The sequence below is a fragment of the Hemibagrus wyckioides genome, linkage group LG21 (genome assembly GCF_019097595.1).
Source record: "Hemibagrus wyckioides isolate EC202008001 linkage group LG21, SWU_Hwy_1.0, whole genome shotgun sequence".
Lineage (NCBI taxonomy): Eukaryota > Metazoa > Chordata > Actinopteri > Siluriformes > Bagridae > Hemibagrus > Hemibagrus wyckioides.
The window spans coordinates 956,064-981,340 of NC_080730.1; the positions used below are offsets into that span (position 1 = coordinate 956,064).

A 25,277-nucleotide genomic window follows, 5' to 3' on the forward strand; every position below is an offset into this window, starting at 1 on the left:
CCTAGCAGTGCTAAGAAAATTCCAGATGCTGCTCTTGATATCTGTCAGGAAATATGTAGGGAGATGTCCAAGTCAATTTTACAGGGAGTGAATGCCCGCTTTGACACGTTTGAACTCAACTTTCAGAAGCTTGTGACTTCTCAGGCTGAGCTACAAGCCCGGGTGGCCAATCAAGAGTTGGCGACCAGTGACTTTGAGGCAAGGATACAGAAGTTGGAAAGTATTCAGAGCTGTCTAAACAAACCAGTCATTTCCGTGCTAAAGTCCTGGATCTAGAGGCTCGCTCTAGAAGACAAAATATTAAGATCGTGGGGATACAAGAAGAGGAAGAGGAGGGTAAACCCACTGAATTTGTTTCAAGGCTGATTCCACAATTGCTTGAGAAAGAGCATTTCCCTCATCCGGTTAAAGTGGATCGAGCGCATCATTCTCTTCAGCCAAAACCGGCCACGGGCAAAAAGCCGCACACAATCATAGTGCATATCCGTCATTTTCAAGAGAAGGAGCTAATTCTGCGTCCTGGGAAATTGCAACCATTGGAATACGAGGGGAAAAGGGTCCTGATTTTTCTGGACTATACTAGCGAGGTGATGTCTCAGCAGAATGCCTTTCTGCATGTAATGCAAAATGTGCGCAAAAAAGGAATCAAGTTTACTTTGTGATACCCGGCTAGGCTGCAAATTCAACATCAGGCGGCAAGGGTGCCTACAGTTTTCGAGGATCTGATGGAGGCATCACGGTTCGTGGAAAGGTGTGGTGGGAATTCAGGGGACTAGAGCTATGCTTGAATTATATTTTCCTGCACCACTGTAGTGTAAACCTAGCTAGTTTCCGACTCTTATGTGCAGGAGTTACCAATGTACGAGACAATGAGACTTAATGAAAATGATACAACGGTTTCATGACTTTTATGTACATATATTTGAGACCTCGGGGAGGGTTCTTTCCCCTCAAGTAGTTTTTTGAGAACTGCCCGGCAGCTCTTCTTTGGATGGAACTGGGAACTTTGTGTTTGGTTTGGGAAGGCACAATGGAGGGTGGGGTAAGTTGTGGGTTGTTGTTCTTGTTGTCAGACTTGTTTGCTATTTTTATTATGTTTCTTTTGTTTACTTGTACTTTTTATTTTTTTAGTTCAGCTTTTACAATGTACTCTCATGCTGCAATTACTTGCCAAAGGTGTGTGCTTAATTTTAATGACTTCTCTTTTGTCTTATGGTTATGCAGAGGTCTTCTGCTAGAGTATTAACTGGGGGTAGAAATGTGACATTGGTCTCTTGGAATGTTAAGGGGCTAGGAAATGCTATTAAGAGAGAAAAGGTATTTAGACATCTTAAATCCTTATCAGTGGATGTGATTTTTCTATAGGAGATTCATGTTAAAGCAACCGAGCAACATAAGTTAAGGTGTAGCTGGATATCACAAGTTTATCAATCACCATTCACTTCTCATGCTCGGGGTGTGGCCATCCCCTTTTGGAAAAATATTCCATTCCAATTTTCTTCTATGGTCACAAACCACCATGGCAGATATATTATGGTTTCTGGGTCCATAAACTCTTTGCCATTGACTTTCCTGAATGTCTACGGTCCAAATACTGATGACCCTAACTTTTATAAGAAAGTTTTTGATTTACTCCCTGATGGGAATAATTCTAATATAATAATCGGGGGTGACTTGAATTGCTACTTAGACCCTTATTAAGATAGATTATCCACACGCCCCCCACCAGGAATTGCATCAGTACAGGTCTTAAACAATTTGCTCAAGGGCAGAAATCTGGTGGATATTTGGAGAATTCAGCACCCTGTTGACAGGGATTATTCCTATTATTCACATATTCACAAATTTTATAGTAGAATAGATTACTTTTTAGTTGACTCTCAGTTAATTTCTCGTGTTATTAAAACCAAATATCATAGCATATTAATCTCTGATCACAGTCCCCTCACTATGTCTATCGATCTCTCTCTCCCAAGGCAGTTTTATTCCTGGCTTTTCAATCCATCTCTGCTTGCTGACAGTAAATTTGTAGACTATATAACCACCAAGTTAAAAGAATTTTTAGAGTTTAACGATAATGGGGAAGTGTCAGATTCTGTACTTTGGGAGACTTTAAAGGTGGTCATGCGAGGGCACATTATCTCTTACAAATCTAATGCCAAGAAGGAAAGAGAGAAACGACTTTTAGAGATACAGGGCGTTCGTCCTGTTCTTGAATTGGCATATCAGGTATCAAAATCATCTGAAGATTACAGTAAGATAGTGAAACTTAAATATGAGTATAACTGTATCCTTGGTGGTCAAATAAACAAACTATTTTTGAGAATGAGACCGAGATGTTTTGAAATGGGGGATAGGCCAGATAGGCTTCTAGTGCGACAACTTAAAGGGGCTCAAGCCTGTAGGACAATCCATAGCATTAAATCCAAGGATGACACCCTGTTGGTCAACCCCAAGGATATTAATGTTTGCTTCAAAGAATTCTATAGTGAACTGTACACTTCCAGTAATGAAACCACCCATTCTGATCTGATGGATTTTTTGGACTCTCTCGAAACACCCTAACTTAACGACGCTGCCAGGGCTGAACTGGATTCGGACTTCACTTTGGAGGAGATTTTTTGTCTCCTCTATCAAGTCATTTCCAACTGGAAAGGCGGCGGGGCCAGATGGATTCAGTTCAGAATTTTTACTACGTTCTGTGACATTCTGGCCCCGCTGCTTCTTAGAATGATAATCAATTACAAAAAAGATAATGCTCCTGAATCATTGTATGAAGCCAACATATCTCTCATCCTAAAGAAAAATAAAGATGAAACTGACCCGCCTAGTTATAGGCCAATTGCGCTTCAGAATTTTGATAGGAAAGTTGTCACTAAAATTTTGGCTACTCGGCTTAATAAACATTTACCCTCCATCATTCACCCTGACCAGACCGGATTTATCCCTAGCAGATTCTCTTTTTTTAATGTACGTCGCCTCCTCAATACAATATATGCTAATCACACAAAAGCCAACGAGGCAGCGATTCTGTCCATGGATGTGCAGAAGGCCTTTGATCGGGTTGAGTAGCCTTATATGTTTGGATCATTGCAGAAGTTTGGTGAGACATTTATATCATGGGTTAGATTAATATATGCTAGGCCAGTATGTTCAATCTTAACGAATACAGATAGGTCGCCTAAGTTCCGCTTACACTGCTTGGTACAACAGGACTGCCCCTTTTCATCCGCCCTTTTTGCCATCGCAGTTGAGCCCCTTGCCATATGTATAAGACGTCATAAAAATATCACGGGTCTTGACATTGGGGGGAGTGAAGCCCTTATTAGTCTATATGCAGACAATGTAATATTGTATTTGAAGAACTCTGGAAGTTCTGTTCCTGCTCTTTTAGAGTTAATTACTACTTTTGGGAGATTATCTGGGTATACAATCAACCTGTCAAAAAGTACCTTTATGCCACTCTCTGACACTTACAGACCTGGCTTTTTGGAAAATATTCCATTCAAAATAGTTAGGGACCACTTTGAATATCTCGGACTGACAATTCCTAAAGACCCAAAATTATTATGCAAGTTGAATTTTGCTGAGTTTCTTTCAAAACTTAAGTGTAACATAGAGAATTAGAAAATCTTGCCTTTATATATGACTGGACATATAAACTCAATAAAAATGGTCTCCCTTCCTAGATTCCTATATATCTGTCCAAATCTTCCAATTTTTCTTGTGTCTGCCTTTTTTAAGGAACTGAGTTCTATAATTTTGTCCTATGTTTGGAACATTGGATATCTAAAATTCATTTACATAAGCCCAGGTCTGTGGGCGGTCTGGGTCTGCCAGTATTTAAACACTATTACTGGGCTGCCAATGTTAGGGTTTTAATGTACTGGGAGAAGGGAGCACTGGGCAATTTGACCCCTGAGGTTCTCTTATGGGTACAAATGGAGACAGGTCTGGCTGGTGGGACCTCATTGGTGGCCATGTTATTCTCCAAGTTAGATAAGTCTACAGCTATAAACAAGCTAAGTATCGTGTTGAAAAATACAATCTAAATTTTAAATCAAATAAGAAAAGCCCTGTCCCTACCAGAGACCTCTGTGTATACATCAATTTGCCACAATCATTCTTTTCCACCCTCATGGTCTGACAGAACTTATTCTGTTTGGAAGGAGAAGGGTTTATGTTCTATTAAGGACCTTTATGTTGAAGGAAGGTTTGCATCATTTAACCAGCTAAGGGAGAAGTTTGATCCGCCCCATTCACACCTTTTTCGTTATTTACAAATTAGGCATTATGTGAAGTCCAGAATTTGTAACTTTGAATTCGTCCCTGAGAAGCATGTTTTTTTGATATTTTATTAAGTCCTCCTCATTCTACGCACCTTGTCTCTAAATTTGTTGGCTTATTTGAAAGTTGTGTCACAGCCTCTAATGAGAGATTTAAAGTGGCCTGGGAGGTTGAACTGGGAGCTGAGCTCTCAGACGAAATGTGGGATAGGTGTTTGACCGCAGTACAGTCCTGTTCAGTCAACAGTAGACATCAACTGATACAATTCAAGGTCATTCATCGTTTGCATTATACCAAGACCAAAATGCACCAATTTTTTTCTTCTGTCTCACCATTCTGGGACAAGTGTAAGGTCACAGAGGATACAACTGCACATGCTTTTTGGTTTTGTCCTTCACTGTCGGGATTCTGGACTAACATATTTGACTGGTACTCTAAGGCCTATAACAGGCCTCTTCTGCCAGACGTGGAACTTGCCATTTTTGGCCTTTCACAACACACCTCTAGCCTTCCAAAAACTTTACAACAGACCCTCACCTTGGGTGCGATCGTGGCCAAGAGACTTATATTAAGGAACTGGAAGTCACCTTCATCTCCCTCTTTTCGAATCTGGATAATGGACATGATTTCCATCATGCAAATGGAAAGACTCTGATTTCTTAGTTTCAACTCCATTGAAAAGTTTTCTGCTGTCTGGGGACCATTTCTTGGATATGTAGACAAACAAGCAGCCAAACCAATGTCTAATGATTCTTATGTGAGTTGAGTTGTACATTACCTTCGGGTATTCCTAACGGTTCACTGTTTTGCAGCTCTTTACTATGGTACCTTTAGTTACTGAACCTGTATTTATTATTGTAAACATTATAATTTATGTGTAAGGTATTAAACAGGGCCCCCCCTTTTTTTTGTTAGTGCGTGTGAAGTCTGATACAATGCTGTTTGTTCTGTGTTTATTCTGAAAAATCCTGAAAATAAAATGTAAAAAAAAAAAGAAAAAAAAAAAGAAATGAAACCAAAACTCTAACTACATAAAAACGCAGACTGGGGGCAATGAACAGAACTCAAAGACAAGGATTCCACACTGCAAAACACAATGTGGCAGGGATAAATAGGGGAACCAATTACAAAGACATAGAGAACAGGTGTACAGAGGCAGGGAGGAATCTATGGCTAGGGCAGGGCAAAGACACGTGAACATGAAACATAAACAAAAGCACATGACACGTAAAATGTAAAACGTACACTACTGAAAAGCACCCTAGCGTGCTGGCAGCAAAAGTCCAAGCATAGCCCTGACAACTACAGTCGCTCATTAATTATATAACTACTGTATCCTAGGTGTTCTACTGCTTACATCATCACTGTCTTCTATCCATGTTACATCTCTAACTTCCTTTTTACAACTTTATTACTTAGAGTGATCATCCAAACCCTGGAACACGTTACCATGGAACTCATCGCACTGCGTACCTACCGAACAACACTGAAGGAAAGAATGTACTCACGCTCCTGCAGAGAGCTTTTGATCAGAAACTCATCTTTACTGTTGGAATCTCCAGAACAACAGGAGCAGATAATGTGGTGATCTGGAACGACATTCATCACAAGACGAATATACACGGTGGACCACAGGGGTAAGCAGAGTGACTGTTAAATAAAAGTCAGCAAACTGCAAAATATTTTGTAGTATATTACACACATGTAAACATCTAAATGTAACAGGAATTTCTTCTTTCCTCAGGTATGGCTATCCAGACCCTGACTACTTAAAGAGGGTGAAGGAAGAGCTGAAAGCTAAAGGCATCGAGTGAAAAATGAAAATACATATTGTATTTATATCTTATGTTATCTTTAATGCTGTGTGACATGTCTACTGCAGATTATTAGTCAGGTGATGGATTATTAACTTGAATATATTGTTTGGTAGTTTTGATGGATTTCCTGTTTTCTCTTAATTTTGATTTTCTGTGTCTGTTGAGTTTGAGATTGTCTGTTTGATTAGATGCTGGAATGGTGGACTGTCAAAAACATTAAAATAGAAGTATGGACAATATTGACAATAACTGTTTCTGAAGAAATTATTACTATTTAGAAAGAAAGTTGAAAAATAGAAAAACAGAAAAATTATAATATACACCAGTCAGGCATAACATTATGACCACCTGCCTATTATTGTGTTGGTCCCCCTATTGCTGCCAAAACAGCTGAACTGTGTTGAATTTTTTCTGAAAATTGTACTCATTTTCATAAATCTAATTGTAATCTACTTTAATCATTAAATCAAAATATAATTTTAAATTCTTAAATTTACTCAGTTAAGCTAAATCAAATCTAAGACTATTTTAATCTATAATCCAGAGTTAATTTAAATTTTAATCTTTACTTATTTTGATTTACATACAGTATATTAACAATTTTCACTTATCTTAATCTGGGCTTAAGCAATATAATTATGAGTGATCAACTGTGGCAAAAGTTAACCAGAAGTAGCTTAAAATGATATATATAATGACCACATCTAATGTCCATGTTTCTAGCAAATTTAATGTATAAAGATAGTGAATGACAGTCAAGCACAGATGTGGTGAAACTAGGGCCTGATGCGTGAAGTAGAAACTTAGGTTTTAGTTAAAATTAACTAAGTTAAGGTAAACTGACAGAAAAGAATAGGATAGTGTGAATGAGAGAGCCATAGCATAGCAAGGAGAGCAAATATGTTTAAGCAACTAAGTCAACAAGTAAGTAAGAAAATAAGGATAACATCCTCCCTTAAGGGTAATAGAAAATAACTAAATTGTCAGGTAACCACAATGATCCTCACAATACAATTATACAAGTGTATGGGATATAATAGTAATAAATAAATTCTTGGTAAGATTAGTAATAACTAATATTAATAAATTATTACTAATATGCAATAATAAGGCAGAGCTCACTTGAACAGATATGATAAACAGCACTGTGTCTAACTTGAAGGTCAGTGATTGGTATCCACAGGGTCATCAGTTAAAACAAAAAGATAGACAGACACTAAAGGACGGAGGGGTTGTTTTCATAGGGTATATTGAAAACAACCCCTCAGAATATTTTGCTAATGAGTCAAAACAAGTATGAGACAAATAAGAGATAGGAGGGGTTATGATGCCAGTATAAATAGAGGGGATTTTGTTTACAGGTTGGGTGCACTTGACTGTTAGGCCTGATGCTTTGTATTTGAGTGCCATTTTGGTGCTATTTTTGTTAAGGATTGTCTTGATAAAAATAAAGCCGGTTGCTTCTTCTCATCCAAACCTGAAGGAATTTCTTTATTTTAATTTTATAGATTTAGTTTTGTAAGTAATTGGAGAAGACTTCAGAACCACCCTGTAGAGTGTCCACTCAGAGGGGGACTTTGACTTCCGACTGGCTTGTATGGGTTAAGACCTGCCCTCCTGGGGGAGAAAATTAAGTCACGAGCGTTGAGGTATCCCATTGATTATGTCAGAGTTTTCTTGTATATTTTTCCATCATTGTGGCTACATCATTCGCTAGTAGTTAGCACTGACATAGACAGTGTTTCAAGTTCGCCTAAGTAATAACGCTAATCAGGACAAGGACTGAAATCAACCCGAGTCTGTCGTGTGATTGAGCCGAGAGAAGGTGGTGAGAGAGTATGCTAACTGTGTGTGTGCCCACACTGTGTCAGTATTATGTGTCTTATTTTTCTGCACTGTCTTGTCATCCTGTGCACTTATGTTGTATGTTTAGTTTTAAAGTATGCACCTTAGTAATATAGTTTAGCTCTATGTTTGTCCATGTGACCTGTACTTTGTTTTTGTTCTGTGTAGCACCTCTGGTCTAGGAGGAATGTTGTTTCATTTCACTGTGTACTGCATCAGCTATATATGGTTGAAGTGACAATAAAGCTTCTTTGAATTTTGACCTTGACTTTAATATTTGTTTTTATAATGTTCATCAGCGTGCTCAAGGACTGTGAGTATGCAGAGTAATGTTGTGATATTCAATGTGAGTGGTTTTGTATTTTTCATCCTAGTTTGTTAATCTGGTCAATCCATTGTGAGTGTTTCATACACAGAAACAAAATTCAGTAAGTCTGTCACCTGAGATATTGCTCTTTGGTGTTAATTTAAGCAGATGCGAAATCAGTGCAATTAGGTGAATCCCACATGTTCTCAAATTCCTTTACTTTAACAATTTTGATTCTTTAATTCTGTTTTGATTATATTCTTTATATGTTGTTACTCATCAAAGAGTTTTATTATTTCATAAGTGTTAAGTGGGGTAAGCTGGGGTGATTCCAGATTTCAAATCACAAGTAACTTTCTAGAATAGGGTATCTCATTCAGTGACATCAGAGAATACAACCCAATCTCGTAGGCATTAGTATACTGAAACTTCTTGGAACATGTAAAAAAATGTTTTCAAGCATATTGTAATGCAGTTTAAATAAAAAGAGTAACACCAGTTGTGCCGTCAGGCCAGCAGAGGGAGCCCTCACCCAAATTCTGACACACCAGCAAAGAATACTTCCAGGTTTTTCCACTTTATAAACAGCATGCTAACCATGCTACCACTTGAAGTATCATTCCCCGAACCTTACCAAAAAACCTTCGCTTTTGTTTTCCCATTCATGATTATTGCCTGTCAATTAAAATTGTTTAATAAAGATTTGCTCATGGATTCACAACATGCTGCCTCAGGCTCGTCGTTACAAGGAGACTACAAAAAGTATATGTTAAAACTGATTTCTATGAATGTGCTTTATTCAAGCAGTTAGTGACTAAATTTGAGATCTGAATTGCATACAAGTGCAGACACATTTCATAAACACAGTTTTTTAATTCTGTGTTTAGTCACCCCAAACCCGAGACTCCAAATACTATTGTAGAACTTTATACATATTTGGTAAGCTCAGGCCCAGTAGATTTTTTTCCTCCATTTTATTGATATTAATCCAACAAGCGGGTTACAGAAGAGGAAGAGAAATAATTTGGCACCCAACGTGGGGCTGCATTGAATATTTTTTTTATTTCTGATATATACATTTATTTATTTATTAATTTATTTATCATTTCCTCTTTTCCTTTCACAATGGATATGTGCAAGAAACATTATTTTGATCCGTAATTCTTACAAAGGTAGATCCAAACACTACTTTCACAGAAGTTAGTAGATTCTGTGATCATCTTGATGAGGTGAATAAAATAAAGTGGTTAGGTGACAAATATTCAGTGGAGCTTTTTGTGAATTTCATGAGGTTGCCACCCCATTAATTGCAAAAGAAGAATATTTCAATGCTGATGGCCAAAATGTATGGGTCATTGTACCACTTGATGGCAGACAGATAAAAGATGTGCAACATCACTTTAGCACTCCAACACCAATACAGGAATTTTCAATTCAAACCAGATGATATGGCTGATTAGGTGTTGGCGCAAATAAAAAGTTTGGCCCAACTACACTGCATAAATGTAAATGACCTAAGCCAGCAGGTGGTGACAAAGCTTGCACACAAGGCTGACAATGTCGACAGAGGTCCTATGACTTCAAGGTCTCGAGTGATGCTGACTGCAGCTGCAAATTCAGCATTTAAAGTGTCGTTTGAAATTCAAGATGATGTACCCCCTACAGAAAAAACTTGATGCATGAAACTCCAGTCACTTTCACTATACCTGAGAGAAAGGACCAGATTAAGCTTAGTGGATGGTGTGCTGTACTGTATGGTATCTGATGAGTATGGACAAAAATATGGGCAGTTGGTTTTTCCCCCTAGTTTCAGAGATAGAGTCCTTGAAGGAGTTCATGACGTAACTGGGCATATGGGTTCCGAAAGAACTTTGGGGCTTGCACAAGCAAGATTTTATTGGCCTAAAATGGCCAAATATGTGAAGTGAAAGGCAGAACTTGCAAGTGGTGCATTAAGAGAAAAGCCTGTGCTCAAAGGGCTGCAGAGCTAGTGAACATCAAAGCTTATTCTCTTTTGGACCTAGTCTGCATTGATTATCTTTCATTAGAAGCAGACTCAAATGACACTCATAACATCTAAGTAATCACTGACTTTTTCACAAAGTACTTGTGGGCATTTCCTACGAAGGACCAAACATCCAGAGACTCTGGCTGCTATGTTGTGGAAAAACCTGATTTGCCATTTTGATTTCCCTAAAAGAATACATAGTGATCAGGGGGCCAATTTTGAGTCTGAGCTTGTGAAGGAGTTGTCTACATTAGCTAGGGTAAAATCTCACACTACACCTCATCACCCATGGGGAAACCCAGTAGTGAGTGATAAGGGGAAGGAGCATTGGAGAAAATATGTCCATCCCCTAGTGCATTATAATTGTACTAGGACACAGTGAGTCTCCTTTTCTTTTAATGTTTGGATGCCAACCTCGTCTTCCAATTGACCTTTGCTTTGGGATTAACCTGAAGGGGTATAATTCCAGAACTCACGCTTTGAGTCAGTGAGCTAAAGCAAAGACTGAGATATGCCTATCAACTGGCCATTCAAAATGCTGAAAAGAGGCAATTCATGAATAAGGCCAGATGGGATAAGAAAGTTACAGCTGCTTCGGTTGACACTGGCGATCATGTCCTAGTAAAGAACGTCAACATTCGAAGACAACAAAAGATTGCAGGTCGCTGGGAATCCACTGCTTATGTGGTGATAAAGCAGTCACATGCAGAGATTCTTGCTTATGTTGTTTGGCTGGAGAATGGTGTTGGCCTTGAGCATACCCTGTGCAGAGATCTTTTTCTCCCATGTGGGTTTCTTCCAGTCCTTCTGAGGATGGTGAAGTCCCTGCAGTTACAGAGACACGTCCATGCAGAGTGCGTAAAAGTGAAGAAGAATGTTGTGGTGAAATTGTGGAAGTTGAGAGTCCAAAAGTGGTTTCTAAATCTAATCTATATCCTTATGCCCCACAGTTTCATTTGGGGGCAGCATCGCAAGATGTCCCTTATTCCTCCTTGACTCACAGTGTGTCAAATGAGCAAGGAGATGAAATATACCCAGGTGCCTTGCTAAGTGATGAACATGTTGAGAGCCAGACTGAAGAGCGAGGGGAGGAAGGTGCTGATGAGTCAGTACAACATGATGAATTGAGTGCTAAAGAGAGACATGATTCTCTGGTTGGCCTGAAAAGGTCAAAAAGAGAAAAGATACCTCCAAGTAAATTGCAGGATTATGTTGGTTGGAAAGTGCAATGTGTGCGACGAAGTGTAAATTTAGAATCCCAACCCAACTGTTTCAGTCAAGTACTTGTACTTGATTATACCAATCATACCGAATATACAGTCACTACCTTTGATCTGGTGCTAGAACTGTTCAATAGGACGTTAAGTGACTGTTAGCACTAAGTTACCTGAGGACCAAGTCATGCTCAGCAATAATAGCTTCTACACATGATGTGGACCACACTAAAGGTCAACTGAAGTGAACCCCAGACCATTGTTTTCCTGAGGACCAGAGCTCTCCAAGGGAGGAACAAACTTGAGCTCTAAAAATGTTTTCACAATTTATTAAACATTCAGAACTCTATGCTATAGAGTACAACTTTTATATAACTAAATGAAATGTTAGTGCTTGATGAATCAGTAAACAACAACAACAAGATTTCTTAGTCAGTAGGATCATAAAGAATTAGCTACACTGAGACTTCAGACTGTCTATAAAATGAGATCTGTGATCAAATTGTTCTAAAAGTTCACGACACATTAGTTTACTTGTCATTAAATTTGAAATGATGAAATAACAATGTCAGGAAGTCTACATATAATCTTAGCATGCCATTATGTTTACATCCTCGGACTCTGACCCTTGGAACTGTTTTCAGTTTTCAGGGTTTTTTTTTTAAATGTGAAGTGAGTGTAAAGCAGAGAAGACACCCCGAGACACAGCTTTAATCAGCACTGGCTTTCTGTAAGTATCTTCACTCACACATTACACTGAAATCCTGGAGCTTCACTGACATTTAAACAGACTGCAGGAACATCAGGAAGCTACATGAACTTAAAGTCACTCATTAAACGGAGCTGCAGTGAGGATCTCAGTCTTTAATAATCCCGCAGAAACTCACAGCTTTAAAGCGTTTTACTATCTAACACTTATCCTCATTATTATTCAGTTATCTCTCGATATTAAATACAACATTTTATACTCAATCTACAGCTTTTAGTAATCCTGATTATCAAAAAAACTGTCTTTAGTCTGCGAAGAGAAAATGAAAGTAACTGCTGCCATAAAGAACATCCGATCTTCAAGAAACTTTTTATAAAATATAGCAGGAGAAATATAAAGATATAAAAAACTTCAGTGTTAATGATCAAAACTTAAACAGAAACGCAGACCCTGCAAACATCACAAAACATCACTAAAGCTGCAGAAAGTGACAGGGCTGAAAGCTAAGAGTTCAGGGGTGTTTATTTATTTATTTATTTATTTACTCATTTATTTGCATCTTATGAGACCTTTAATTAGTGGCTCTTTCTGGAGCACAAACTGTGAAAAGTCTTTTGTTTTCCTCCTTCCTTTAATTAAAGTTCTTTTTAAAAACCTCCAGCTTCCTCATATGTGCCGAGGGAATCAGGTTGGACAGCATTCTTTTGTTCCTTTATTGCTTTATGATATGTGTAAAGTTCTCTCTCACTCCTCACCTGTTCACCTGTCAGAGTGTTTACTCAGTAAGAAAGGGACTACCACAACGGACAGTGGGTTGACTCCTTGGAGGTGAACAGATCCACTTCTGCATGGCCGAAAATCTGCCAGATGCTCTCCACTACCTGTTGATGGAGACACCACTCCCCTGGCCTCAGCACCTGCCTTGACAGGAAGTCTGCATCCCGATTTATGTGACCTGGGATGAAAATTTCTCTCAGTGAAAGAACTCTGGTCTCTGCCCATAGCAGAATCTGCTGCACCAACCTGAACAGAGGGCGTGAACACAGACCTCCCTGTTGATTGATAGAAGAAACAACTGTAGTGCTGTTTGTGTGCACCAACACATGGTAGCCCCTGAGGTGTGGGAGAAAGTGTTTCAATACTAGAAACACGGCCCTCATCTCCAGGCAATTTATGTGCCATGAGAGATAAAAGCCCTCCCAGAGTCCTGGGGCAGGGCAGCTGAGCAAGACTGCTCCCCAGCCTGACAGCGAGGCATCCGTCAAGAGTCTTGTGATGATTTTACGCCCCGAGTATGGGACCAGAGGTCAGAAACCAGGGTCTTTTCCATGTATGAAGGGTACAAATCCCACTTATTACTAGTTAAAAAAATTTAAAAAAAGGATGAAGAAATAGGTGAATTAAGGTAAATTAAAAGAGCAACTGAAACAGGCTGCTGCAAGCTTGCGCATGCACACAATAGGTTTAAAATGGTTTCCACGTCCAGGGTACACACACAAGCGGAGCATTTTAAACAAAAGAATATACACACAAAGACGTATAACTTTGTCATTCCAAACTTTGGAGTGGTCTTCTTCTCCACACTAGTAAACACTGTGTCTGTAGTTGCAACCACAGCTTCAATCGCTCAGGATTTTACATCATACATCATTTAGCAACAGAAATATACACTAAGTCCCTAGCTAAGCAAAGAAACAGGCGGAAACCTCCTTATGGCTTCCAAAAAAAGAAAACAATTAGTGGCATCAATACTACTAATCAAGTTCAGTAGATTACAATAAGCCACAACTGTGAGTAAGTTTACAGAGCATCAATCTCTGTAATAAACACCACAGCACACAGTGTCCAACAATAAGATTATATAAATAAACAACCACAGAACGTAACAGTCATCCTCCCTGATAAAACGAGGGCACGGATGCACACACCTCTTAAAATTCTTGCTTGCCATAATATCTCTTCCCTAGAATAATATTTTCTTCCCTAGTCTTTTAAATAACTTCTTTTTATTATTTTTCCCTAGTCTAGGTAGACAGGACAATTAATCACACATACACAGAGCGCTTGCTGGAGGGGGAGTCAGTGCTGACATTACTCACTGTCCTATACATCTACATTACATCTATCCATCCATCCATCCATCCATCTACAGCTAGAGTAAACTACAGCATAGAATAAACTACAGTATAGAATAAAAACATCTAATCAATCAGTCTGAAAGTGGAGCTCAGCGAATCCTCTGAAGCAGCTGCATAACTCAACTCAACCAGCCTCTTTCCTCATGTCAAACTTTTACTTCAATTTTGGATTTCTGAGTTTCTGACTCTGAATCTGGTCATGATGTATCATATGAAGTTATGGACTTGGCTAATAAGACATGCGTGAACATTAATGCTGTATCTCTCACAGGAAACTGAACCGATGGACACATCTTCTCCTTCACCATCCAGCAGTGGAAATGATGCAGTGAGTGGTCAAGGCTGATACTCCAGAATTATAATCATATAATCTTCTAGAATATTAAGAGATTAATCATTTCAGAGAAAATGTTTATTATTTATAGCGTTACTACACGCCGATACTTGACTTATATGTCGAGCCTGTATTTTCTGGCCAAACTCCTCCAGAACAAACCCAGAAGCTTGAGGTATGTTTCTTTATTTTTATAATCAGAAATCTCAGGCTTTGTTCTGTTACAGTATAAATGATGCCACAGTCACTAGGATGAAGTAATGAATCATTCTCATGTTTATATTAAATATTATTATATTTAAGTATTCCATAGTTCTGTTGATGTCACACTCATCTCTTCTGTTTGTCGCTTCACTGACCACAGCCTCCTTTATAGTCTGTATGTTGTTGCTTGTGTGTTCTGTATTTCTCTGTGTGTTTGTACCTTTTACACTCAGTACTGAAGTCTGCATGTGTGTCTGCTGTCTCTATAACCTCCTGATCTCATAAAGCGCTGTCTAACCACAGGAGTATAAACACAGCAGCTCAGAACTGGATATATTATAAGGATATACACAGAGATCAGACAAGTCTCTCTGCAGCTTCAGACACTTCTCAGATTAATATCAGTTTCTTAAGTCATCATTGATATTATCAGGTTTAACTGTAGAGACGGTTAACTTTCACCGTTTTTTCATGATGGTATTATTAGATTGAGAGACAGTGTGTGTTATATATATGTTTCTTTACAGGCCCTGAATGGATCAGATCAGGAAGCACAAAATTCTGCTGCTGCTGATGTTAAAGAGGTTAATATCATAGTGTATTAAAATGTTTATATGTAGAGTTTAATGAGTGTAGACTTACTGTGTGTCATTTTGTCTAGACGTCTTCATCAGTGATCAAGAGTTCCGTTACAACACGGAACAAACCTCCTGATGATGAGGAGAAGGTGAATATGACATTTAATCATGATGTAGTGGACATTTACCTGCAGACGAGAAGATAAAACACTGAAATAATAAAAAGAAAAAAAAAGATGTTAACAAAGCACACAGGGATATATCTGGTAATGTATTAGAAATAAAATGGTAGTATTATAATCCTGTAACAAATTATGAGGGTCGTGAAAGAGAAAACTGGAGGCAGACATAAAACGTAATCTGGCGCTTGACCACGCCCCTGCTTCCACATTTCCCTTTCTAATTTGCATTTTCCTCATAAAACTCTGTATTTTGTTTTATATTACAGAATAAGTACCAGACAAGTCTCTCTGCAGCTTCAGACACGTCTCAGGTTAATATCAGTTTCTTTAATCATCATCAGTATTATCAAGTTTAACTCAGACTGTAGAGATGGTTAACTTTCATTGTTTTTTCTTGATGATACTCAAAATTTAGTTGCTGACCTCACCCTAGTTTATATGAAAGTAGACTGGCCTACTTAAGACTACCTAAGAAATAGAGATATAATCTGCAAAAAGCCTCAGACCTGGTGTAACACTGAATGATATAAGGACTGCTGTGTTAATGTAATTCAGGATTTAGGTGATGAATGCACTGGAGAGGTGGAGGAAACACCAGCTGGTGAGAAACTCATTTATTTTTTGTTGCAATTCTGAAAACTGACTAGAATTTATTCGGGTTATAATAACGACATAATAATAATAATAATAATAATAATAATAATAATAATAATAATAATATAATGAACAATACCAGCAGATTTGTTTTCTATTTTATGCTTGAAACGTATTTTACACATTTCTATTTCTTAACAGCTTTAAAGGATATAAAAACTACCACTTTAACATTCAAGAAGGTCAACAAAGAAGTCCACTTTCAGAAAGCTGAACCACAGCCTGAGAATAAATCTTTCACTCTGAAGGTAAATCTGTGTTAATACTTTCCTCTTCTTAAGAATGAAATTAGGGGAACCAGTTTTTCATTTTCAAAAGTTTTTAAACAATTAGCATTCCACACAAATGCTAACACTAATAATTCTACATTCCTTTTCTGAAGTGTTAAATGTGATTGAAATTATTTTTCAGCAGGTTGTCGAATCATTTTAGAAACATTTTAGATATCTGTTTGTAAAGCAGGTGAGGGTTTGATTATTAGGAAACAAAATTTGTTCATTGTAGTGGACTGTACTGTAGTGGTCTGAGCTCATGTTTCTACTGTTAATGGTTCAATATTATTGATTATTTAGGCCACTGGATCATAATGAACTGACCACACCAAACACCATGCAGTCTGTTCATTGTTTATTTCTCAAAACTAGGCATGTGACAGAAATCATACGAGTTATAATCTACACATAGTCTAAGGATGGCATCAGAATTACATATGTTGTTGATCTTTCGGCTGCTCCCTACGTGTGTGAGGGGTCCGCACAACAACTTGGCACAGGTTTTACACCGCATGCCCTTCCTGTCGGAACCCTCCCATTTTATCTGGGCTTGGGACCGGCGCCGCATCCAGTGGCTGCGGTTTGGGCACTGGCTGGGAATCGAGCCCGGGCCTTATGCATGGTAGGTGAGAACCACTGATCCACCAGCACCCTCACCATCAGAATTACATATAATGACACTAAATATGTCTTAAAAGTGCACATATTTGCTGTGAAACTTAATATTTCATTTTAATTTATATTAGAGTATCTTTCTTTTAGTAGTTTTGGAGACAGAATGACAGATCACCAGGATAAGTGCCAAAGAGGCTGCAGATGTACAGAAAACCTGAACATAAATCCACTAACTGTGTAGAAAATTCACTTTTTGGGTGGAAAAACAAAAACAAAGGTTCCTCTCATGTGAAAATGTGTGCAGCGTACTAACACATTACACTGCCACTTAATGGTTTATAGGTCCATTTGTGGTTAAAACTTTTAAAAAGTGTTCTAGACAAATAATCAAACTGACTTTTGAAATAAATAAAAAATAGACAAACAAATAAAAAACAGTAAATTACTGTTAAAGAAAGCCTGGGGAACCTAGCAGAGTCAATATTTATAACCTGATATTAGTTCATATGAACCATTTCATATTTACAGCTCTGGAAAAAATTAAGAGACTAAAGATGCGGTGTTTTCAGACTGCAAATAATGCTAAGAAAACAAACTCATATTTATTTTTAAACACCACAGTACTAATGTTTTAACTTAGGTAAAGTTGAAAAAACAATATTTGGTGGAATATCCCTGTTTAATCACAGCTTTCATGCCTCTTGGCATGCTCTCCACCAAACTTTCACATTGCTCTTGAGTGACATTATGCCACTCCTGCCGCTGAAATTCAAGCAGCTAAGCTTTGTTTAATGGTTTGTGACTATCCGTCTTCCTCCTGATCACATACCAGAAGTTTTCAGTGGGGTTCAGTGGGGTCCTCCACCTGGCTGTGTGGCTTGGAGCATTTTACTGCTGGAAGAACCCATCCTCGGAGTCGGGGAACATGGTCAGAGCAGAAAGAGCCTCATTTCTAGCTGCATAATGAATCACAAATAATTACTTATTTCTTTGTAGAATAATAGAACTCAGTACTCAGTCATTCCTCTCAGAATCTTAACATAACCATCAGGCTGCTGTTCTGACATTTGAATGGTTATCATCAGTGGCGGCCAGTCAATAGGGGGTGCTGGGGTGCCGCCCCCTTAAAGTTAGCCAGAGAAGAATGCTACTGAAGTATGCTGAGCTCTAATTGGCTCATTTCAAATTGTCCTCCCACTTTTGTTGTTAGCGAATCATTAGCATCAATTTGGCCTCATGTGATTGGACCATTCTCAATGAGTGTCATTACCGCTCAGCATATTGTCAGTTAACGAACAGGTGCTGATTAGATAGACAGATAGCCACTGGCCTGTGATTAGGCAACTTTCCAGTGTGTGTTTGTGTGTGTGTGTGTGTTTTAATGATTACCTTCAATACTAATAATAAACCCACATTGAACTCAAATTCACAGTTGACTTTAACAGTAACATTTACAATATTTTATCTTAGCAGTAATGATACATAATCACCTGATAAATGGCTATTTACACTCCTGCATTACTAAGAGTTTCATTATAAGTGTGTTTGTTCTCTGTTTCTAATAAGCCTTTTGGTATTGTAATAAATTGTATATTCCATTCATACGACAAGGAAAATAAAAACTGCTGTCTACTAGATGTGTATTCCACACACAGTGTTTACACAACCAGCTATAACACAAGAGAAAGATCAGTATTCGCACTGTGTGCCGGCTTTTTTTGCTTGCGCAGAATCTAACGTCAGAATAGCATGCTAGTAAAATCGTTTAAAAGTTTAAACTAGCATGGCTATAAAATGTATGCAAACCGTAAAATTTCATGATAACAAAGAAGTGCAATGTTACACAAGCGTAACCCTGTCTACAGATCAACATCCAGGACTAGTGCTGTGATGTGACTCTGTGTTGGTACGATTATTACAGAACCGACACTGACAGCACTTTATCACAATACTACGATCATGGAAAGATCGTGAAGAAGTTTTAATCGTTCAACATCTAAAGTAACTTTACAATGTACATTTTGGCCTCACAGAAGCACACACACGTTCATTCAAAATCTATTAAAATGCTAATTAAATTTATTTTAAGTGCATATTGAGAATATTTGATAAAGAAAAGCTTAGCTTATTCGACATAAGGTTTATATTTGCTCAACTTCATCAAGGATGAACAGTCCTCGACTGTGAGCTCGGCTTGTGTAAAATGGACGCAGCAAATTGCTGGACTCAAAATCAAGCCGGTTCCTGAACCACCTGGTAACCTGATTGGATCCTAAAAAAAATTGGGCTAGTAATTTTTCTTTATTATTTAAAGCAACCATACACTCAATATATTATGTAACAAATACAGCTTCAAATGAAGTAATGTTCGAATCTATTTGATTTATTAAGGCTGAGAAATATTTTCTGAGAGCAGACATCAGATTTTACAGTGCAGGATCTTAGATACTGGCCAGTCGTGGATGAGACATTACGCTGGGTCACTCCAGTGATCTGTGGTTTGGTGGAGAGACAGCAGAGGATCCACATCAGAGCGATCAGAGTCTGGATTTGTCGAGGGGTAAAACCCGCTCGATGTCGAGGTGAGACACGCTGCAATGTAAAAGAACGAGAAGCTAGCAGCAGGAAGAGCGCTAAAGAGGAAACTCTCCTTGTGTACCGAGAGGTGGAGTTTAGTCCTGATGATAAAGAGCTGTGTGGGTGTGGAAAAGCAGCTGATAGGCCGCAGCGTCGGCTTCTAATGAACCAATTGGCACCTCCGTAGAGTTTCGCGGCTGAATTAGACAAAAATAAAATGCTGAAACGATCGAGGTTTAAGATGTTTTATTTATAACAAATGTTATTTAGTTTGTAAAGTACTCCAGCAAATGTATGCATGAGCTTTATTTCAGAACTATGTTTGGACCTTCATGCATTCTGTACTATAAAAGCCGACATTTTTAAAAAATACGACAAACATTTGAAATAAAAAATGCATGAATTACAGTTAGCAGAGTTCTGAAAGTCACATGATTATCATCTGGGCTTAAAATCTGGAGATTATTTTTTACTGTTCGTGTAACATGATTATTTTTCTGAAATCTGAAACAAAAGCAAAGCGACTGAAAAGAAGAGAGAAAGGCACACTTTCGGAAATAAAATGAATTCTGGATTCTTTGTGCAATCATTCGGTAAAGATGTGTCACAAACTTCCCATTCTCAAGACCGTCATTTACAAGCTCTAACATGTAAGCAATTAACTGAGAAAAAACGCAGAGTCCTGCAAACGTATATTTCTACACTGTTATGTACCATAAAAAGCTGACTGAACATATCGACAAATCTCCAAATTCTTTAAAATTTAGATCGACCGATAAAATAAAGAAACAGTAAATATGTGATTGATGTTTCACACGGTGCTCTACACACATCATTGATATTTTTACTAAAAAAAAAAAGAACATTTCTTTAACCCGGAGCTTGGCTCTGACCTGCACACACACACACACACACACACACGCACACACACACACAATTATGATAAAGAACTCGGCAATACTGAGATGGAACAATATTCTTTCTCTATACAATTCATACAAAAATAAAAATGAAAACTGTTCCAATTTATTTTATACTGCGATGATGAATTTTTAACTTCTTTTCTGCACAGAGGTAGTGGCTATTAAGGTAAAAGGTGGGGATGAAAAGAAAAATAAAATGTAGAAAATAGTTGCTTTTTTCTCTTTTTTCTCTCTCTCTCTCTCTCTCTCTCTCTGTCTGTTCTGATCTGAAGAATTGTATAAGAACAAAATATAATACTGCATCACTTACAAAAGTAGTCCTTCATTTTGTACATTTTTATACAGTGTTCACGCCGAACAGCTGATTCTCCTCCTGGGGGCTTTTCTTTTCTATTTTCTTCTCTCTTTTTTTGTTTGTTTTTGTTTTCATAAAAGGCAAACTGGGTGCGTTTTACACGATACAGACAACCAACCCAACAACGAGTCTATGCTAGCGGTTCCACTAGCGGTTCCTCGTCTCCTCGCGATAGCAGCTCCTTCTTTTCGTCCGTACTGGCCAGGGAATTACGGCTGCTTTGTGCTCCCATGTACAGCGAGGAATACACCGGATTCGTGAAGTTAGTTGGCTAAAAAGAGGAACAACAAAAACAAAAAAATCTGCTATTATTTCACCAAAATCTTTTATGCTGTGAAAGTGAAAGCAGAGCTCAGTGCTAGCTTACAGCGAATTAGCCCAAACTAGCATTAGCATGTTAGTTTATCGTGTTTCATGATTTTTATGTGATTTAGTCTGTAATTCTTGAACATGATTCATCTAATGATCACAAATATTCTGAAAGATCAGAATCTCAGAGCTGGAATTTCATAATCACATTGTGCAAAAGCTCAAGTTAATAAATATCTGCTGTAAGACTTTCTCTCTCATATACAGCATCCAGGCTGAATTAGCAGGCGATTGTTTTGAATCAGGAAAGTGATAATCAGTTCACAGGTGATATGTTTAACAGCAAAATAAATTCTAGGAACGGTGAAAGAACTTGCCGGTTCTGAGTCCAGTGTGGGATCTTTAATTGGAGGACTTTTAGGAAATGTCTGAGTGATGAGATCAGATTGCAGTGTTTTCATCTTTTGCATGTTTTTTTAAAATTTATGTAGATATTTATTTATTTACGTTCCAGTGAAATAAAAAAAAGTAAAAATCACTTTTTGCACCAAAGGCAAATTTAACTTTTAATAAAAAATAAACAGTCATGACTTGGCTTTTTCACAAACCTCATCTCCGGGTTCATCAGTGTGCCTCACCTTGTCTGGATCGAGTGTGAAATCAGAATCCAGAAGTTCTCCCACGTCATCGTCTTGCTCTCCATCATAAATTTTATACGCCGGATTTCCGATTTCGACGTTCATGGCACCATTGGTCATTCTCTGGTGCTGGAATCCTTTTGCTCTGCATCATAAAAAAGGTTGAAGGTTTTTTTGAATTCAGAATAAACAACATGCAAACGCTCATATGGTACACAAACAATACATCTACAACACAAGGGGGCGCCACCCACAATCAGAGGACAAGCAATGTTCATCAAAATATAGAGCTACAGAAGTCTGAGTTTAAGACCAACATCTGGTTAGATTTAGAGTTTTCTGTTTTATTCTTTTTTACGTAGCTAAATATGAAAGGTCAGTAATCACGCTAATGAAACTAAAGCTGGGCTTCGTCTTTAGCTTTAGTGCTGTGCTGTGAGATGCTCAAACGAGTCCATCTTAACCCTTTATGATTCTCGTTCATGTGATCAACAAGCGCCAAACAAAACAGAGCTACAGAAAAGAAAAAAATCTGTACAAATTTGCCAGAGATCAGATTTTTTTTACTGAATAAAGGTTTTATTACTAAACCAGACAAAAAGGAGATGATAAAATCAGATCTCGGCCGAAGCAAGTAAACAGCGCTACAGTTCTCCACGAGAGACGTCTGAATTTAAACCTCCTGTAAGAGTCAGCTAATGGCATCTGGTGTTCAGAAGAGTGAACAGATCAGAAACAGATCGGATCAGATTAGGGAACAGCATGGAGACAGGAACAGGAAATAAATCACAGAAACACACATTTTAAAACAAACGAAATACAGAAAGAGACATTAAGGGAACAGAAGCGCTAACGTTCGTTACCGCGGCCAATTCGAGCCAAATTTGTCAGACCTGAGGAGAGAAGAGAAGAGGCAGTTAACCAAGAACGCGGGAGGTGAAAGGATTCTGTGGAAAGGGATTAAATTGCTAAGGTAGCAAGCGCAAATTTTATACACGTGATTTCTGATCGCAATGTTTACACATCTGTGTGTTATTCTCTGCTGCTGGAATCCTTTCACACTGCAGGAAGAACAGCATGACCAGTTCGTTCTGTGAGACAGGTTTGCACCAGATGCTAATGTAGCTAATAATACCGGAAGTTTATAGATGTGGTGGAATATGTTAATGAGCCGTGGTGGAATATGTAAATGAGCTGTGGTGGAATATGTAAATGAGCTGTGGTGGAATATGTAAATTAACTGTGTTGGAATATGTTAATGAGCCGTGTTGGAATATGTAAACACAACACCGTGACGCTGCACTCATTGTGGCGGGGGACTTCAACAGTGCTAACCTCAAATGCGCAGCAACAAACTTTCATTAACACATCAGCTGCCCCACCGGGGTGGAAGAACACTGGACCATTGCTACACACAGTACAAAGACAGCTACAAAGCACAGTCACGTCCAAAGTTTGGGAAATCGGACCTTGCTGCCATCTTCCTCATGCCTAAACATAAACAAAGGCTAAAGCAGGAAGACCCAGTTCAGTGGGAGGTCATGCACTGGACGGACCAATTGGTGGCCACTCTACAAGATGCTTTGAATGACGCAGACTGGGACATGTTTAGGCACAGGTCTGATGATGTCAGCAAGTTTACAGAAGTAGTTGTGGGATTCATTGGGAAAATAGCGGATGACACAGTTCACAAGACTATCATCAGAACGTTTCCCAATCAGAAGCTGTGGGTGGATAAATCCATTCGTGATGCCCTGAGATCCCGCTCCACCGCGTACAACACGGGGCTCGCCAGTGGAAACATGGAGGAGTATAAAGCTGCATCCTATAGCATGTGCTATAGCATGTAACAATCTCCTCTTGAATGTCAGCAAGACTAAGGAGCTGATAGTGGACTTTAGCACAAAGCAGGAGAGGAATTACCAGCCCCTGACTATCAACGGGTCCCCAGTGGAGAGAGTGGACAGTTTCCGGTACCTAGGTGTTTACATCACGCAGGACCTGACATGGTCCTGACGCCTAAAGGACTTTAAACTGCCCTCATGGTGCTAAAGACATTCTACACCTGCACCATTGAGAGCATCCTGATGGGAAGTATCACCGCCTGGTTTGGAAACAGCACCAAACAGGACAGGCAAGCTCTCCAGAGGGTGGTGCGATCAACCGAGCGTCCCATCCGCACCGAGCTTCCTTACCTGGACACTATATACAGCAAGCAGTGCTGGACCAAGGCCAGGAAGATAATGAAGGACCTCAGCCATCCCAACAATGGACTCTTCTCTCTGTTGCGGTCAGGGAAAAGTTTCCGTTCCTTGAAGGCACAGAGAGAATGAGGAGGAGCTTCTTCCCGCAGGCCATTCGGGCCCTCAACCTCAACCAGAACACCTAGAACCTGGACTTTCTAGACTTACCCCACACATGAACATTACATTCTACCTCAGCTGATTGTTGCACACACAAATTGCACTATTTGTATACCCTGCACTACTCTGCACACACAATAACCACACCCACTGGACATCTTTGTGTGCATACTGCACCAACACTTTACTGTTACAATTGGTATTTGCACAATAGATATCGATATTCCTGTTATAACTGGACATTTATATTTTCCCTTATATATATATTTATGTATGCACACTGTACATACCGTATTATTTATTGTCATTACATTTATATTTGTCTTTTTTATCTACATACATGTATATACTATATACTATATATTATAGATGTTTATACATAATATATATAATATTTATAAAATAATGTATAAATAATATATATTACATTATTATATTATTATATTATATATAATATATTGTATTATATTATTATTATTATCTATTTATATTATATACATATTTATATTTTTCTATATATATTTTATAGTTTTATATACACATATATTTGTATATGTATATCCGATACACAATTGGCTTTACATAACTATTTTTTTTTTCATAATTTATCATGTCTTTAATTTCTACTATGTTAGTTTTTATTTTTCCTATTTTTATATATATATATATTTTTAAAAAATATTAATTATTAATTATTATTAATTAATTAATTTATTTATTTATTTTTACCTATCCCTATACTTTTCTTGTCCACATACTTTAAATTCTTTCTTCAAATGTAGGACAGTCGTAAAAAGCATTTCACTAAATGTCGTACTGTGTATGATTTCGTATGTGACAAATAAAATTTAAATTTTAATTTTAATTTGATAAGCAGCACGCATGCGGAGAACACCGGAGAGGAAAATGCGTTCACAACAAGAGAAAGGCTTTCAGGAGAGTGAACAT

General features: G+C 38.1%; 1 protein-coding gene and 1 long non-coding RNA gene across 8 annotated transcripts in view; one reads left to right on the top strand and one right to left on the bottom strand.

Annotated features, from left to right (window-relative positions):
- Positions 1-15,314: 15,314 nt before the first annotated feature.
- Positions 15,315-15,923, top strand: LOC131342429 (uncharacterized). The gene is made up of 3 exons (XR_009203042.1): positions 15,315-15,447; positions 15,525-15,590; positions 15,890-15,923. It is a non-coding gene; the product is annotated as an uncharacterized LOC131342429 (long non-coding RNA).
- A 4,049-nt stretch (positions 15,924-19,972) lies between these two features.
- Positions 19,973-25,277, bottom strand: part of lrp1aa (low density lipoprotein receptor-related protein 1Aa) — a 190,604-nt gene continuing 185,299 nt past the window's right edge. For 5 of the 7 annotated variants that reach the window (XM_058373888.1, XM_058373889.1, XM_058373887.1 and 2 more), the window contains 3 exons: positions 21,967-22,111; positions 21,706-21,756; positions 19,973-21,290 (listed from right to left, as the gene is read on the bottom strand). In XM_058373888.1, coding sequence (XP_058229871.1) covers positions 21,150-21,290; positions 21,706-21,756; positions 21,967-22,111 — 337 coding nt within the window. In that variant the 3' untranslated portion in view covers positions 19,973-21,149. The remainder of the gene's footprint in view (positions 21,291-21,705; positions 21,757-21,966; positions 22,112-25,277) is intronic. The other 2 variants (XM_058373895.1, XM_058373893.1) reach the window with 1 other exon arrangement.